Here is a 19262-nt window from a genome sequence, read left to right on the forward strand (position 1 = left end):
AACAGTACAGTATAGCACAGCAGATGCATGATACAACTGTACTGTATAGCACATCAGATGCAGGATACAACTGTACTGTATAGCACAGCAGATGCAGGATACAACTGTACTGTATAGCACATCAGATGCAGGATACAACTGTATTGTATAGCACAGCAGATGCATGATACAACTGTACTGTATAGCACAGCAGATGCATGATACAACTGTACTGTATAGCACAGCAGATGCATGATACAACTGTAATGTTTAGCACAGCAGATGCATGATACAACTGTACTGTATAGCACAGCAGATGCATGATACAACTGTACTGTATAGCACAGCAGATGCATGATACAACTGTACTGTATAGCACAGCAGATGCATGATACAACTCTACTGTATAGCACAGCAGATGCATGATACAACTGTACTGTATAGCACAGCAGATGCATGATACAACTGTACTGTATAGCACAGCAGATGCATGATACAACTGTACTGTATAGCACAGCAGATGCATGATACAACTGTACTGTATAGCACAGCAGATGCATGATAAAACTGTACTGTACAGAGCAGGATGGGTGATACATACAGCTGTACTATATAGAGAAGCGGATGGGTGGTACACCTGTACTCAGGGCCGCCAAGAGAAATTCTGGGCCCCGGTACAACAACTTCCTGGGGCCCCCACTCTGCGGACCTTGTGTTACGACTGTTTCCAAGGTGGCTACACGTACAAAAATTTACACTGTAATGTCTATTACACATGTCACACATCCATTACATATTATACCACATGCCCTAATGCTCATTACACGTTATGCCACACACCGTAATGCTCATTGCATATTAAGAAGTTAACATGCTCTACCAGGGGTTAACATGCTCTGCCAGGAGTTAACATTCTGTGCCAGGGATTAACCTGTCTGCCCTGATTTACATGCTCTGCCAGGGGTTAACATGCTCTGCCAGGGGTTACATGCTCTTTGCAAAGGATTTACACATACCCTCCAACATGGCCCATTTTATTAGGTACAAAATGCTCTGTTCCTGGACTTCCCTGCCAGTGGCAATTACAGATGTGAGCCTGCAGCACAGTCCAATATTCAAAAGGGGGGGTCACTTATACTGCCACCCCAAGCATCACTGTCCTGGACTCACTGGCAGTTGATGTGACTGCCCCTCTTTGAATTTTGGACTGTGCTGGAGTCCAACCTCTGTAATTACCACTGGCAGGGAAGTCCAGGAACAGAGCATTTTGTACCTAATGGAATGGGTCATGTTAGGGGTACTTGCCAGCAAATAAAAAAAAAACCTGTGTTCAGACCAGGGCCCCCCTGACAGGCCCGGGTAAATTGTACCTGCTCCCCCCCCCTCTCTCGGCACCCCTGCCTGTACTACATAGCACGGATGGTTTAATGGTTAGCATTCACAGCACTGAGGTCATGGGTTAGATTACCACCATGGTTCTAACTGTGTGGAGTTTGTATATTCTCCTCATGTGTGCATGGGTTTCCTCCAGGTACTCTGATTTCCTCCCACATTCAGAAGTATACTGGTAGGTTATTGGCTCCCAACAATTCTCTGTAAATCACTGCTAAATGTGTGTACGCTATATAAATAAATAATTCTATATCATCCCAACAGCGATTGAATTTGAAACTGCGCCGCATAGTTTCAAACTCCAATAAGGACAAATCCCTGAACCCCCCCCCCCCCCCCTTTCTGAGGTAAAGCTGGAGATTACTCCATAGTACTGAATCGGACACAGTGTCAGTGTCTCTCTAACAAGTGCTACTGGTGCTCCCTCTGTATCCACAGGCAGGCCACTATGATTTATCTATGCTACAGGTGCTGTGCTCACTGTTCTGTCAGTGAATGCAGAAACACAAATCCTGTATAACAAACAGCAGTGAGCATTTAGGAACTGCACATCTGCTAGTCATCTCTGTAGTCCACTAGTCCTCACTTCCAACCATCCTAAACCCCAACAAGGTAAAATAAAGTTGCCATGGCACAGAGTTCTTGCACACCACACAATAGGCAGCTTTGCTGAGAGAGACACGTACAGGGCCACATGCAGCCAAACACATAACCCAAAACCCTGACCTGCTTATGGTCAAACCACAATTATGAAAATGTTCTCCGAGAGCCGACTACAAAAATGTCCTCCCTCACCACGTAAAGCCCCCCGCTCTGAACTCTGGGATTTTATTCCTAATGTTCCATGCTTTTTAACTGAATGACCAGAACAAATTAATCTGAAATCCCACTTGGGGAACACTGAGCGCCACAGGAAGGATTTTAAAAAAGGTATAAATAGGCAGAAATTAGTTTGATCGGAGCCAGAATCAAAGCCTGGCTAACATGAAAGATGGGGTTTCTGTATATAAACTCATTTACCAAATGCTTTTGCCAGTTTTTCCACATGAATTATGTTCTAAACAGATGTAATATTTTTTTTTTTTGCTTTCTTAGAAGTAATATTCTGCCCTGTGGTTTTGATTTTTACATATCAAACTGCGCTGTGTATTTGCATAGACATAGGAAGATAAATTCCTGAAAACTGTGCTGGAATATTACAGTATTATTCCGCAAATCCACAGATACTGTGTTACGCTTGCAGGTAAATAAATACCTGTTTGTTGGGACATTTTCAATTCTCACAACTTAATAGGGGTGGAGTCCCCCAGAAAGTAGGAGTGGCTTACACTATTGTTGTGGTGGTGGATTGTGGGTGGTATGGTCTTAATATTGTTTTTTTAATGCTTGAAGGTACAGTATGTGCACAAATTACGGTAGTGGTATGACTGATCCCGGCTGGTGCTCCAGTGGTTCACGCTGGAGGCCATACTACCACCAAAGGGTTTAATAAATGAAAAACATTTTCACTTTACAAAATGTTTGAGAATTGCATAAACTTTTGCCCGTCGGGTCTTAAGACTAGTCCTATATAGTAAAAGGCTAACACTGCTCCTCACCTCTATGGGGGGGATCAAGTCTTTTGTGCGCTGGTGTTGCTCCATTCAGGCCACCTGCACTGACATTACCGTTATTATTTAAATATCTGTTCTGTAACAAGGCCCAAAATTTGCCCATATGTACCAATGTGTCAATATTTCATTATGGTCACCCCGGAAATACCTGTTGTAGCATCGTCTATGAATCGATTAGTTTTGTCTTTCAGAAGTAAAAGTCTATAGCTTGCTGCGCACCAGCTAGAGTTTGGATCATGGGAGCCAGCACAGGATGGAACGGACGGGCCAGAAACACAAACACAAAAGATGTGTAGGTCTCTGGGGCCTATTATATGTAATTGGAGAGACTCACTGGAAAGAGAAAGACAGTCACGTAAGCAGAAACCTTCCTTCAGCATTGTAGACCGTAGTGCAAGAAATACCACAAATGGTTTGTGTAAAATAGCAATCGGCAAACAGAAAAGACCAAAGAGCAGAGTATTTAAGTAATGTGTTAAATGTTGTGACATGTGTAAGTTATGAGCTGAGTGAGTGGTTGTCATTTCCTTTGTTGTGTAAGCAGAACAACAAGGGTCCTTATTATTAAGATGTGCCCTTCTCTCAGCAAGTGACAGACACTGCAATCCATCAATGTGTCTGGCTACAGAATGTGGGTGGGAACCCGGGGAGTGACTTCTAGGAACCTTCTAGACTTCTTATCGCATAATAAATTGTTCAGTTAAATTTAAAAAAAAAACAATCTTTTTAATCTTTTCTAGAGTAATATATTGCTGTTCTATACTGTATTTGCAAAACCTGGGCAACCTGGGCCTACCTGCAGCTGTTTGTGGGACTACAAATTCCAGCATTCTCTGCAAGCCAAGATCAGACATAAAACCTTTTACCGTATAACACTGAGCTGGAATCAGGAGTTTCCGAACAGCACTGCAGCTTGCATAGTAACATACAGGTACAGCGGTGGCCATCTTACACACCACAGCCAATATGACAGCCATTGCTATTCTAGCATAATACATTACCTGGATTTTATACTTTATTAATAACGTGTAGAACGTGGAAAGGTTTGTACGGTTACATGTATTGCTGAGCACTACTGTAATGCTGGCCATACACCTGTGCGCGTTTCTAGGTTTACCACAAGTTTGGGATTACTCCGGACAGTGCGGTAATTAATGCCGGCATCTGGAGGGGTGTAGCAGGATTATTCCACAGATGCATATGGATGTAGCAAGATTAATGCACATACACATGGCTGTAGCCGGATTAACCCTTTGAGTGTCAACATTTCTGAGATATGAGCAAAATATCCAATAAAAATGCCGGCGTCGCTCATATAATTTATTATATAAATTCAAATAAAAAAAATGTTGTGTATAAAAAGATTATATTTCCAATATAAGGTAAACATTACAGGCTGTTTTCTAAAAAAGTTTTCTCGGCAATTTTCACACCTATTTTGACAAATTTACTTGGCATTCAAAGGGTTAACCCACAGACACGCAGAGGTAAAAGGAAATCCCAATGTGAGGCTCTTATTATATAGAAGTGCGCGTCACACCGCAACATTCCTACATCCACCTGGATTTATTACCTCTGTGCATTAGGAAATATTCAGAGATGCATATAATTTACTATATATATATATATATATATATATATATATATATATATATATATATGTATGTATACATACATACAGTGTTATTTTTCAGCAGAAACCAGCAGGAACTCAGTTCCTGAACCTCTTATTAAATATGACATCATCAGGAACTGAAAATGTACTTTTCCATAAGATAAGTTTTATTTTAAAGTCACCTGTGAGTGCCTTTGTTTGTAAATACAATACATACATCTATCCCTCCCTCTCTCTATTATATATATATATATATATATATATATATATATATATATATATATATTTTATTTAATTGATCCGCCCCCAGACCTGGAGTTCCTGGACCTATTTTTCCAGAAAAATAGTACTATATTTATATATATATATATATATATATATATATATATATATATATATATATATATATATATATATATATATATATATATATATATATATATATATATATATTTGCATTATTCCACATATATCGAGTGCTGCATTTGAGGAGGAAGCCTTGATCACTATAGCCACCATCGGCAGGCAGGGATCCGCTATGTTTTTAGGAACCAGTCAGCTTACTTGTGCTGGCCGTCTGATTTTGGGCCTGAGAATGCAGAACCTGGACCCGTCATGGCTACAAAATGGGGGAGACGAACCCAGAATTTGAAAAACTGCACCGCTCCCAAACTACTGCAGCATGTTTATCATGCTGCGTCTTACAGGGGGGTGCGTGCAAGACCGTTTTGTACATGCGCAGACCCACAACCATTGGATTTCTGTGTAAACCATCAGGTTTCTGTACAGATCGGAATTGGGTCTTCTTTGGCGTAAGGAAATCGCATTTGAAAACACCAGAGGGGTTGGAAGCATTATACAGAGGTATGCCAATGTGCTCGTACCCTGTGTGCTGTCCATTTACTGCTCAACAAACAGACATACTGTAATCATATACCCAATTATTACATAACCTGAGGTACGGCACAGAAATATTGGTTTAATCAGTAAGTTATACACAATAGGCAAAGATTACCAGTTGTTGATTCAAGATTAGTAATTTATAATAAGGTCAAAAGTGGATGAATGCTATAGCAGGTTTATATACTGTAGATAAGGCTGCCGTTTCCTCAAATATTGATTCCGGATAGGGCTTATTACAATTTCATCCCAATCATTGTTCAAGGTGTATATAACGCAAACAAGGGTCCAGTAACATTACCAGGATGGTGACTTTGCACTTTGGTAAAGTGATTTTACAGCCCGCGTGTGTGACATTACATTACTGTGACATCAGAGGATCAACTGCTGCTCTAAAGCCCCGTACACAAGGGTGCGATCTGGCTTTTGGCGCTGAACAACATGCTGCGTCCTGCGCGTCGGTATCGCCGGCGGCCCAGATCGCAGGGCTTTGCCTATTATTAAACAATAGGCAAAGCCCCACTCAGCACGAACACGCTATGTGCTGAGCGGTCATGCTGCAGCACTTTGCTCAGCAGAACAAGCCGGGTGGCCCCATGTGTACAAGGCATTGAGCCAGATGTATCAAGCAGATGGAGAGTGATAAATGGCCAGCCAATCAGCTCCCATCTGTCATGCTACCGGCTGGGTTTGAAAAATGACAGGTAGGAGCTGATTGGCTGCTTGTTTATCACCTCTCCACTTTATCACTTTTTGAAGCTTGATACATCTGGCTGCTTGTTTATCACCTCTCCACTTTATCACTTTTTGAAGCTTGATACATCTGGCCTTTTATGCAAAGTACCTTTAAGAGATGAGGGGCCATGTGCATGTTCCGATTGGGCCTCTCCTCTCCGGCTGTGTAGTAACCTCTGGCAGTGGCGGCTCCGTCACAGTTCAAAATTCAAATAGGGGAGCGTGGACAGAGAAGCTTAGAAGTTCAACACCTGCCGTTTGTATTAAGTTAAACAAGGATACCTCTCCCAGAGTCATCCTTAATATTGTGAGTCAGCCTTAGGGGCAGCCCCCCAGATTATGGAGCCCCTAAGCAACTTCCTAATGGTAAAGCCGGCCCTGGTTATAATGTGTTAGTGGGAGGGTGCATTCTGCCATTCTGCCAAGTGGCAGAGTGATTTTTGGCAGAGTGCCTGCCAAAAATCTTTCCCTGTCAAATTTAGATTTACAGGTGTCCCCAAGGACCTTCCACAAATACCGCCTGTAGTGGCAGCGGCGAAGTGATCAAAAGCTCTATCAAAATCTAGCAATAAGAAATTACTTATATAATCAATCGCAATACAGCCACATTAGTTACGCATGGTGATTTCTGGTGCTACCGGGATCTGGGAATGTACGAGCCTCTTGCACATGTGCAGTGGAAGCCGCTAACAGGTTTTTTTTAAAGTCAGTAAAAGTATATAGAGATGTTTTATTTAAAATAGGGCGTTTTGAGTGGAGAAGCTGCAGCGATTCTTACCCATTGATGGATAAGGTAAAGTCCTATCCAAGATGGAGCTTTTTGCCTTACCATAAATCTACCCCGCATGTCCCTTCCATAAGACATCTGCTAGTTAGGAACAATGCAATATTAAAGTAACCAGTGACGCGGTTTGGTTCGTTCCCAACTACTAGAACAACAGCTGAGAATATGTGGCGGTTCTCTCTGACTGGCACAGACCTATATATACACCAAGGCATTGCCGTGACAAAGGAAAGGGTCAGCTTTCCATGTGATTGGTCACTATATGTAAAGCATGTTATGAAGGCCCAATAAGCATTCAGCAGCCCCCATCGACGTCCTCTCCGCAGCATGTGTGCCGTAGGAGTCATGAAACCGCTCTTGTGTTTGCGATGTAAGTTTCCACAAGGATTAGAGGACGAGGCTGCCAGCTGGGAGTTAGAACAAAGATCACAATCGGAAGGGCACAGGCTCAAATGGCTCTGTACAGTCTCCAAAATATTCTCCAGAGCTTTTACAGTGAGCTGTTGTTGCGCAATAAGAACATATCCACATAGGAATCGTCATCTACTGTACAGGGTACATTTGCTTTAAGCTTTGTAGTTGCATTAAATAGATCTGACTCATAAATGCCATCACTTCCATGGGATAAAGGTGGAATGCTGGAATGTGTCACGGAACATTTACACACACATCTACGTATTATATATCTCGTAGCAGAGAGCCCTGGATTGTATGGAAGAAGGAAGGGTGGCAGTGAGGAATAAGAATGTGAGGATCACACTTACTAATCCACTGTGTCCGTTCAGGGAGGTCTGTGGACCGGTTACAAGAAGGATTGTGGCCAAGCATGGGGGTTTGGTCACACGCCTTGTAAAAATGTTAAGGAAGGAGATTTACCAGACCTTTAATAAAGAACAAGTAAAACTGTATCCCATAATAACCTATCATATTCTAGGTAGCATTTTTTTAGACTGTACTAGATAAAAGTTGGCTACAATCTGATTGGTTGCTACAGACACCTCCACTTGTCTTTGATAATCTATGAAGATTGTGGGCAGATAAATAATTTGACCAACCGCCACTTTATCACTTTTCAAATCTTAGTACACCTCGCCCACATAAACAAAAATGTACAAACAGCAAACATTGGTACAAGTTGAGTATCCCTTATCCGAGCATTTTGGATAAGGGATTTTTTTTTTCATACTTACCTGGTCCCCCGGTGGTGCCCCGATGTCCACGGTATCCTCCGGCATCCTCTTCAGCAGCATATTCGGTCCCAGGGGTGCAATGTGCGGATGCCGATGGCCGCCGTGGACAAAGGGGACGAGGTAAGTATGAAAAAAAGAGGTGTGGGGGGGGGGGGACAAAAACAAAAAAAACGAAATACTCTGAAAAACCATGGTTTTCGGAATATTTCGGTTTTTGTAATATGCGGATAAGGGAGACTTTAACATGTATAATATAGCATTTCATAAATTAGTCAATTGCACAGCAAATTATAAACCTTATTTCTTAAACTGTTGGTTGTATATAAATCAATATGGAGCAGAAATGTAAAAACTCATTTTCAATGAGGCTCCAAAAAGTTTTTTTTAGGTTTTGTTTTGAGACCATTTGTTTTTTCAGGCTATCCAATCAGCCCCCTGTTTTTTTCTGCCAAAAGTTTCCTCTACTGTACAAAAACACAGGATCTGCAAAAAGTCGTTCCGCTTCTGCAATCCGCAAAAAAAATGTCCTGGGGGGGATGTAATTAGCCATGGTAAATTATCACGGCTTATAGGATACAGCCCTAAAGGTGCCCATACACAGGGCCAATTTTGACAAATCGGCCCGTCAAATTGGCTCAGTTTGATGTCCCCTCAGGTGCGATGAGCGGTCCCGTGCTCATCACACCCAAGACAGTGGTCGGACCTGCTGGCCATCCGACCACCCGACCTGGGACCTCCTTCCTCGTGCGGGAGCGGGCAGGAAGCGGGGTCAGGCTAGCTCGTAGTGGTGGGCAGCGGGGTCCGTCCGAGTGGCAGCGGAGGCTGGAGCTTGTGGCGGCATTTTGACGGGCAGCGGGATGCGGTTGCTGAATATTTTGAAATGACTGGCCAGACCTTGATTGGCTGAGACTCTCATGGTGTGCAGGGGAACGTCCAGTGTTTTTATGGGGAAGCCCATAATACGCTGGATGTTCCCCTGCTGCCGCCCCCACTCCATCCCTCCTGGAGCTAACGAGACAGCGAGTGTGAAAGACTCCGAACATCGGGGAAGAGGCCGATCCAGACCAGTAAGACACTCACTAAGACAATAAATGGTTTATTTTCAAATTCCTCTAAAGAGTCTCTCAGTTATGTGAAAGAGACGGGAAATGAAGCTCTATTATGTACCAGCACAAGATTAAATACAACCCCCCAGCTCTCACTCCCCTTCCTATGAGCAAGCCATGAATGCTTGGCACACACATTGTTTGACTTGACATTACATTTATGGCTTTTGTAATTAGATAAATACACACAACTGAACAGGTCACGGTGGCGCCATGACACTCATGAAACATCCTTTCAGCACAGAAGACAGCAATTGTTTTACAGCCCGCACACATGCTACAATCCGCTCCATACCATTCACGGCATACCTGCGCGATGCCACATTTCTAATGTACGGTCAGCAGCTGTGTGCAATGTGTGGGGTCATGTCACGTCTTATTATTTTCAGGTTACTTATAGGATTGCATATAAGATTTTGGGCCAGATGCACTAAGCTTCAAAAGTGATAAAATGGAGAGTGATAACCAGCCAGCCAATCAGCTCCTGCCTGACATTTTTCAAATACAGTCTGTGGCAAGCAGGAGCTGATTGGCTGGCTGTTTATCACCCTCCATTTTATCACTTTGAAGTTTAGTGCATCTGGCCCAAAATCTTATATGCAATCCTATAAGTAACCTGAAAATAATAAGACGGAAAGGATAGAGGCCCTTTTATAGCTCTTTCCATATATGAATACCCAGTTTTTTGGCAAAGGTAAAGAACTGTTAGCCAAGTCGGGTATGGATCATGAGGTCGACAATTTTAGGTCAACACATTAAAAAATGTTGATATACATTAGGTCAACAGGGCCTAATGTATACGCTCTGCCGCCATAGGTGCCTAATCTGAACCCTTCATACCTGCAGTCTAACAACAAGCCCCACCCCATCCCCCCCCCCCCCCCGCCTAACCCTGACTTTTGTAAGTCGTTAGGGGGCAGTACGGATGGTGTAATGATTAGCATTACTGTCTCACAGCACTGAGGTCATGGGTTCGATCCCCACCATGGCTCTAACTGTGCAGAGTTTGTATATTCTCCCCGTATTAGCGTGGGTTTCCTCCGGGTACTCCGGTTTCCTCCCAAATTCCAAAAATATACTGGTAGGTTAATTGGCTCCCAACAAAATTAACCCTAAAATGCCTGTGTGCGTGTACATGTGGTAGGGAATATAGAGTGTAAGCTCCACTGGGGCAGGGACTGATGTGGATATTTACATATTCTCTGTACAGCGCTGCGGAACATGTGTGCGCTACATAAGAAACACTTAATAAATAAGAGCGGTCTCCCATATTGAAGCTGCTTAGGCTAGACAGAGCGATCTCAGAGCGCAGTTACATTTGGTAATGTCTAGGTAGTGTACTGCGCTCCCTAACACACAATACTGTACACGCCGGGGAGCTAGTCATGTAGAAGGCAGGCACAGGAGACACTGTCATGCACCTTTGATGTGTCCGATGCACAATTGCTCAAGTGGCCGAGTGACGTTTAGTAGAGAACAAAGACATTTATTTCCACTGCTCAGCAACTTGTGTGGAGGAATGTGGAGAGCGGCTTATTGATGGGGATTGTGTGTGTGTTTTTTTTTTTTTTACTCTTCTTTATATTAAGCAGCCTAATAGAAACAGCACAGCATGTTACAGGAAGAGGAGAGGAATGCTGTGCTAGTTACAGGAGGGGGGTTATACTGATATGGGAATGTGACTGGAGATTAGAATAGTCTGCAACGGTTGTCCATAGACTATATTGGAGAAGGAGGGGGGGGGTATGCTTACAATTACGAGGCGCAAAGCCACGTTACAAGATGGGTGTGGAAAGTAGAGTAGACAATAATTAGGTTGACTGCGACTAAATTGACTCCAAATGTTGGACATGCACATGGACGACATGGGGAAAAACACACAGGCAAAAAAAAAACGTTGACACCGAAATGGTTGACACAAAAATATTATGAAAATCCCATGTTGACCTTTCCATGTGTCAACCATGACAGTGTTGGTCAAAATGTCGACCAAAAGTCTGGATACCTTTCCAATAACCCTAGAATGGCATTATATGCGACAATGGATGCAGTTTCTATTGCGTCAAGATGGTCTGTGTTTCGCCCTCCTCGGTGATGGGAATTAGGGGTCTATACAGCAATAACCGGTGCTACCGGCATCTGAAGAGGACGTTGGCCACCAGGGCCAAGCTCTGGAGAAGCAAAGCTTTCAGGATCGTGTCCCTATTGCGAAAACACACGTGGCATAGAGTATATAATAGTCTCTGAGGTTGGCATAAAATCAATGTTATTTTTCATATATGTGTGTGACCAGGAGGTAGCATTTTACCATGTATAGTGCTACGGAACCCTTGCGGTGCTTTCGAAATAAAATAATTATGATTTTAAAAAACAAAAACGATTTTATTGTATTTAAAATAGAAAGGTGCTTTGTCATCTGAATAACAAGCACACTTCCATGTTAATACTTAATATTTATAAATAAAGATATAAAAAGAAATAAACCACTACAACACACAGTAGATTTGCGCTATTACCTACACGCAGCGAGCATTCGACTGACACTTTTGAATCCAGCCAATGAATTGATAGGCTGCATAGTTTGGAATATTAGGTAACGTGACAACATTACGGTAATGTAACCGCAGCCGCTGAGACTGCTGACCGCAAGATCCGCTGAGATAAATATTCTCCTATATCATTAAGTGCTTGGTAAAAGTTACTTGTGAACTGGGTAAGACAAGAGCGCCTGTGCTGCATGAGCAACACGTCTCTGTATATGATATAGGGATAAGAGAGGCATCAGAGTCTGAAATTGAAAGTCTGAATGTATAACATTCTTCTAAACGGAGCGCTTTGATCATGCTCAGATACGTGAAAACCTTAGCACACATCAATTCCCCCATCTGGATGGTGTTTTCTGCAGCTCCCGCTGTCACAAATGATTAAGGAACTTGAATGTTAACGAAATAACTGATGGTTATGTGTTCAGGATGATGGAGAATTGGAACATAAAGTGTCAGGTTCTGCCGTAAAACAGCTCATCTGTGGTTTTCACAGCCTAACATTGGCAGTGACGGCTTACACATTCAACTATTACAAATATATACATATTCTTACATATGTATGGGTACATGCAGCACTGCCTGTTAGCAATATTATACTGTATTAATGGATTTACAATGTCTTTCTCGGTTTGCTGGTGTTGGAATCACTGTGGCTCCTAGTGAACAGGTAAACGGCGTCCGCCCGAAGTTTCACCACCCCCCCATCACAAATCCCCTTGGTACCATGCGAGGGGATGTGAACGCTAAAGCCTACCTCCACATGACCGAAAAATCATTCCATGGTCCCTTACATCAAATGATTTTTCTGCCGTTCGCTAATAAGAGTCAATCTACACTGACTTTTATTCTGCCCGCAGATTGCCGAATACAGGGCGGCATCACATCGCCTGTGTCTGCAGGGGAAAGGCCAGCCTTTTTCTGGGCATTATGGGCCTGATTCGGGAGCAGATGGAATTTTGTGAAGTTTCTCACACATTACACAAGCAGGGGGCGGGGAGCCACTCATTACATATTCACTGCACACTGCTCCTGCTCATTACATATGCATGGAGTGGGACCAGCGCAGCGCTCCCTCCACTGCGTCCCCTGCCAGCTCTCCCAGGGGGGGGGGGGCAGCTTGTGCTGCCTGTGTCCCCGGGAACACTCCTTCTCCTCCTCCTCCACAGTGTCAGGCTCAGGCAGGGGGGCTTCCATCTACCTGCCTTCCGCCATTCCCCCGGCTCCCTGTGGCATTCGCCGGGGGGGGGTGGGGGGTTAAAAATCGCCGTATGGGGCAGCGGGAACCTGTGGCGTTGAATAGGGGGAGAGGGAGGGCTGGCAGCGAATGCTCCAGCCCTCCGAAACTCTGTGAATCCTAAACAGGATCACAAAACAAAACTAAACTACTCATTGAATACCTGCCACTGTATTAAAAAGTTTCCAGTTTCTGGCCAGAGGCCTCAGGCCAACCCCGTCTAGGGTAAATTACCAGACACTTTATAATGTCTGTCTATCCCCAACCCTAAGCCTCGCAATAATTCTAATGCAAAGGTCAGCATTTTAACAAAGTTAATAAGGCATATGTAGACATTAATAATATCAGCGGTGCCGCAAATCGCCCAGTGTGTATGAACCTTTCGTTTATGGGAAACTATTTGATTTACCCAAGAAAAATAAATATATATTAAATTTTTTTTACAAAAATGAGAATAATTTAAAGAAAACCGTTCTTTTCCTGTGATAAAATCGATTCTGTGGTAATTCTGAAATAGGTAGGTACGGATATATTTTTTGAATGTCTTATGTAAATAATATAACCGGTTTTGTGAAAATAAAATAGGACATATAAAGCAAATAAAACATTTAAAGAAATGTGTACATGGCAACGTTTCCGTGCCCAATTTAAACAGAGAATGTCTTTGGTCAATCAGATATTTTTTAAATCTTTATTGTAACCGATCCTTATCTATGAGCCAATAAAGATAAGAGGAGGCGTGTGCACGGCATGCAAACATTCATTGTAAGCAGGTTGGTCAAACACAAGAGGCCTGGGTAGGAATATAATGGAACACCTGCTTGTTTCAGTAAAGAGCCCTGGGACATGCCGCAAAAATCTACTTAAAACAAAGAAATAATCTATTAGACATAGTTTATGGCATATACAGTTTATGTTAGTGGAAGCTGCCATATTGGGAAGCACAGACAGTGTAACTTCGTCACAACACTGAGGTCATGGGTTCAATTCCCACCTTGGCCTTCGCCGCTGCCCGCCCACTTCCTCTCGAGGGTGCACACATATCTAAGTGACCTGAGAGTCACTTAGATATGCGTGCACCTTTGCCATCATTAGGCGACCATAGAATGATGGAGGTGGTTCCCCCTAGCTTGCGAATGGATGTTTACGTTAAACCGCAACGCACCATCACCGGGAAAGCTGCTCGTCTTCTTGTATTATCAACAGATGAGCGGCTTTGTGGACGGCTTTGCATAGCGCTTCGTTTCAGAAGAGTAAAGCAGCCTGTTCAAACATAACAGACATTTTTTAAATAAAATTAAACTGTGTTGTCACCTTTATCATTAATAGTATGCATGGCTAGATTCAGGGTTATGGAATAGCGGCTCAAAGCTGCTTAGATCGACCAGGGATCCCCGTGAACACTGTATATGTGCACAGTGTCCCCTCGCACCAAGCCTAACTGTGACATCTGACACCCCAAAAAAAAAAAACTTGGAAAACTCAAGTTGACCACGCTCCCGTTGCTCTAACGCTGGCATCTATCTTCCATTACGGTCGATCTGGACGTGGTCCACTATCTTTAGGCGTCTAACTAGATGGGTTAGACTACGCGTGGCCGACCATAACATGAGACATCGTAGATCCGTTGACCAGATACCGGCTTTAGCCCATACTTTAGAACTTTGTATAGTATAGGAGACCTAATACAACAGTGTTGCCGTGGTTCTGAGTATTATATTTGCCAATCCGTTATAGAGGTCAACTAGATATTATTTAATCCATACGACAAAACTTTTCTTTTGCTACATTTTGCAAGAAGTCTTCAAGAAAACTCTTTATCCATAATCGTACTATGTATTTACGAGAAAAAGGTTGCAGCGTCTGGACAGAGGTCTTACGACAACCCCCCATCCCGTAAAAAAAGGGTAAATGTTTAAACCAGTTTCTGCCTTCAAATATCTTAAAACCAAGCAGTGGATAAAAGGGAAGACGGGAGATTTATTGCCAGCTGGGTAATAATCAACTGCTACTAGTTGTTAGAATTTCTGATCAAAGTCTTAATAAACTCCCTACACTCAATAAGCCTTTAGCACAGGAAGTTCATGCCCCTTACAAGTGTTCACAGGCAAACAAAACACTTGCCAAAGTATCTCAGTGTTACAAAAGACTTTGTTAATTTATGGGGCCCCCACAGGCATTAACACTTTCATTTGCCACCAAAGCACTTCAATGGAGCTTACAAATATTTGTCTCTCCCATATAGACAGCTTAGGTTTGAGGTTGAAATATAATCTGTGTGGACTGTCCAGTAATATACACAACACATCTGCGGGAGAGAAGTCATTCTCAACGTTTCTTGAAGGATATTTCACAAGCAACATCTAAGCAGCCGACTAGGGAGGGAAAAGAGCTAATTTATCAACGCTCTCCTGCCTGGATCAACAATGTCTCTGTAGAGTCAACATGAAATGGGATGAGAGGTTTAATACACTGCAGTGCACAAGAATAGATTTCACTAGTGGGGTTGAAAAGGAAAAACAGGTCAACCAAAACGCAAAATGGCATCGCACTCAATAAACACTATTGGTTTTCATCAAGGAAACAAGTAACTGAACAGAAGAACCAAGTCCAAGTTATCAAGAGACAAAGTAAAAAAAAAAAAAAAAAAATATATATATATATATATATATATATATATATATATATATATATATATATATATATATATATATATATATATATATATATATATATATATATATATATATATATATATATATATATATATAAAGAGATACAGGGTCCGGCACTCCACTGGTTATAATGTAGGTTACTTGCTCCGGTGCCCTCCTCAGACATCAAAGTCCCAATGTAGGTAAGAAAGCAAGGCGTCACTCGGAGACAGATGAATTCAAATCTTCACTGCTTTATATCACAGACACACACACTGGTACACTAAATATTTAAAATCAGTGCTAATATTTTACTGCTCATACGGGAAATCTGCAGTTAAGTAGAGGATAGTTAGCGCAATTTATAATTAATTGTTAGAACTAAATAACTTATTTACAGTAAAAAATAAATAATGCGCTAGTCCTTTGACACAGCTGGTAATCCTCTTTTTAATCTTTTTTATAAATTTACTTTTTTCATATAATTTCACTTATGTATTCACGTATTGTTGGTTTTGTAATCATTTATATTATGTATTTTATTATATGCTAATTTTTATGCATGTATCGTATACACAGGCAGCTCCCAGGTACAGAATGGCTGTGCGGGTCATGAGGCGGATATCACCTAGTCTCTGAAGTTTCCTTGCGTGTCACAGACCGGATGCGTCATTGATGACGCGTCCCGGAAGTGCAACGAGGGATAGGAGACGGAGGAATGAGACGCTGGAGGCGCCGCGCTGACACCTGTGCCAGGTGAGTAACCCTGTTGATTATAATGGGGGAGTGACCTTTTGGGGTATATAACATGGTGTGTGTGCAGTGAGGGGTTGTACCCTGAGGACGAGCCTGCGGCTCGAAACGCTGGTGTTGGTTATTACCTTGTGCTTAATAAAGCAGTGAAGATTTGAATTCATCTGTCTCCGAGTGACGCCTTGCTTTCTTACCTATATATATATATATATATATATATATTTGTTTCAACAAAACAGAATAAATATTAAAATGATTGACCATTATAAACCTGCCAACTTATACAGCAGTCTATAATTATAGCTTCCGACGGCCGATGACAAAACAGCCAAGTGTAAATGTATTTCTGTATGGAAGGTCAAGGGTCACTCTATTCAGAAGGCAATTACCACCAACAGCTTCCTTCATGTGGTGTCCTCAATGAGGTGTCCTCAGTTATAAGGGGGGGGGGGCTACAAATTGTATTTACCCCTATAAGGTTTGTCTACTGCTCTCAACGCCAACTCTACAGTCTTCGGAGGTGGGCAAACCCTAAGAAGGGCATGGTGCTAATGTGTAACTGCCACCTCCGGACGGAATAGTTTTTGCACAATAATAATGCAATAAGGAACGCCCCTAAAGATACTCCCACCCAACCCTTTATATGATCGGCATAGTTTAACGCTGTAAAATGAACACTTGTTTTCACAGCGCCACAAAACTAGGGGCACCGGTTTATAATCAGCACTTTTATCAACTCATTGGAAAAATGAAAACAGGATTTACAACAATTCATGATTGCAAAGTGTGGAATAAACGTAGTATACTCACAGTGAGGTTCGTAAGTGGGTGGGGGATCCCCACAGGGGACGCACTCCATGTCCTGGAATCCACCCAGTTTGGTCTTTCTATAGAAACTGCAAAATAAAGGGTTTATATTAGTAACAAGTGGATCTAAATTGTGTTGTGTAATTATGTATATCATCATCATCATACACACAGAAAATGTTTCTAGAAGATACAGTTTCCCCACTCGCCGACATTTTATTGTACGATTATCTGTCAAATATCCAATCAATCATATGATCCTAAAGGTTATTCCGTCTCGAATTTGGCCCCTGCCCCAGTGGTCAGGGTTTACACACGCACAAGCGCATTTCTGCACATTTGCACCACCACTGTGAACGGCCACGGCAAGTTGCTCAGTCGCCGGGCAGTTCATAGAGAGGAGGGAGGGACAGGGTGGCGGCGGCGGCGCTGTGCCATGGAAACGCCCAGCGTTTCATGGGCGTTCCGCAAATATAAGTCAGTTAAGACTGACATATTTGCGGAGGCAGGGGAAATCATCATGGTTGGCGACCGCCGAATTATTTCTCCTGCGGTGAATTTTCGTTGCTTAGCATGTCAATCAGAATCACCCCCAAAGAATCTTGCTCAACTTACATTATAACAACTTTTGAGCCTTACAGAAAAGAGCAGCAGTCACATACAGACGGTGGGGCATAGGAATAAGCTACATAGGGCCCGATCCAGTGTTGTACACATTTGCCACTGCGCCGGTGTAAAAGCCACACTGCACGTGGTCTTGCAATGTCGGTCGCAGAGAGGATGTAATTGCAAATTGATTGAACGTCAGGGAGCCCTTGGGGGAGGTAACTGGGGAGTGTTTCAGCCTACAACTGCTAAGATACTTTCCTGCTTTCCCTTAAATGTTGTTCTCCTGCAAGACTTCTTTCCAAGTGAAGTGAAGGAGCAGTGATGCCCCTGGTTTAGCTGCCCCTTTGGACCTTACCTCTAGCATCTCCCATAGGGGAGACATAAAAGGTGCAAGGGGCAAGTATATGACCTTCAAAAGGTAACATTGATTGTTAACCTTCATGGTACGAAACACTAAAAAGGAGAACCATCAATGGTTTCACCCACCTATGGCCATCTCCGCTCTCTTAAACTTAGCTGTGGACCAATCAGAGGTAGGAACGGGGCTTTACAGGTGCATCAGGGGGAGGAGCTAGACTTAATATCCAGGCACCATGTAGAAAAATAAAGAAAACCGTCAGGGTGGGATGTGGAGGGGGTGGGGCTCCATAGGATGTTTGCCATCAATGGCAAAATAATCTACCACTGGTTGTTAATCAACAATGCTTTGTAACTGGGTTGATGGGCAATCATATTTAGAGAGTTCACAGGATGAAAAGTTGGTGCCCCCATTGTATTCAGGGAATAACTTCATAGTCAGAGGAGGACACTGTATGATAGCCATGAACCTTTTGCAGTCCAAATTTTTTTTTTTTTGCAATTCAGTCTGGTTAATTGTCTGGTTAAATTAATGGTCATTTTTTTTAGATTCAAAAATGGTCTACAGTTAATGTTGAACGATGTTATTGTTCTTATTTTAAAGTGGCTCACCACTGGATCTGCTACTAGCGCTAGGACTGTTGCGCCTGACTAGACTTTGTACTTGAAAGGGTTAAGGACAAATTTATAATAGAAAGAAAAAAAAAGGGACAAGTTGGGGTGTTTCCTTTAGCAACCAATTAGATTTTTGCTACCATTTTATGCATGTACAAACTAAAATAACAGCTAGAAGCTGATTGATTGGTTGCTATATGGACAACACAAAAATGTAAAATGTTGCAATGGTTTCAGACGAGTCACATCGACCACCTCAGAAGCTGAATGGGTTTTTTGTATTTTTTTTTGCTTATTAAAAATAACCTGAGAATTCAAACCTGTGCTTAATTATCCCATTATCCCCGGGTATCTTTCTACAGAAATGAGATTA

The 19262-nt window shown here is 42.4% G+C and overlaps 1 protein-coding gene across 2 annotated transcripts in view; it reads right to left on the minus strand.

The window, feature by feature from the left end:
* The window catches only part of TNFRSF19 (TNF receptor superfamily member 19), a 62570-nt gene that overhangs the window by 9521 nt on the left and 33787 nt on the right, over positions 1 to 19262 (minus strand). For both annotated transcript variants that reach the window (XM_083169913.1, XM_083169912.1), the window contains exon 5: positions 17312 to 17397. In XM_083169913.1, coding sequence (XP_083026039.1) covers positions 17312 to 17397 — 86 coding nt within the window. The remainder of the gene's footprint in view (positions 1 to 17311; positions 17398 to 19262) is intronic.

This window comes from Crinia signifera, chromosome 2 (genome assembly GCF_055691185.1).
Source record: "Crinia signifera chromosome 2, ASM5569118v1, whole genome shotgun sequence".
Classification (NCBI taxonomy): Eukaryota; Metazoa; Chordata; class Amphibia; order Anura; family Myobatrachidae; genus Crinia; species Crinia signifera.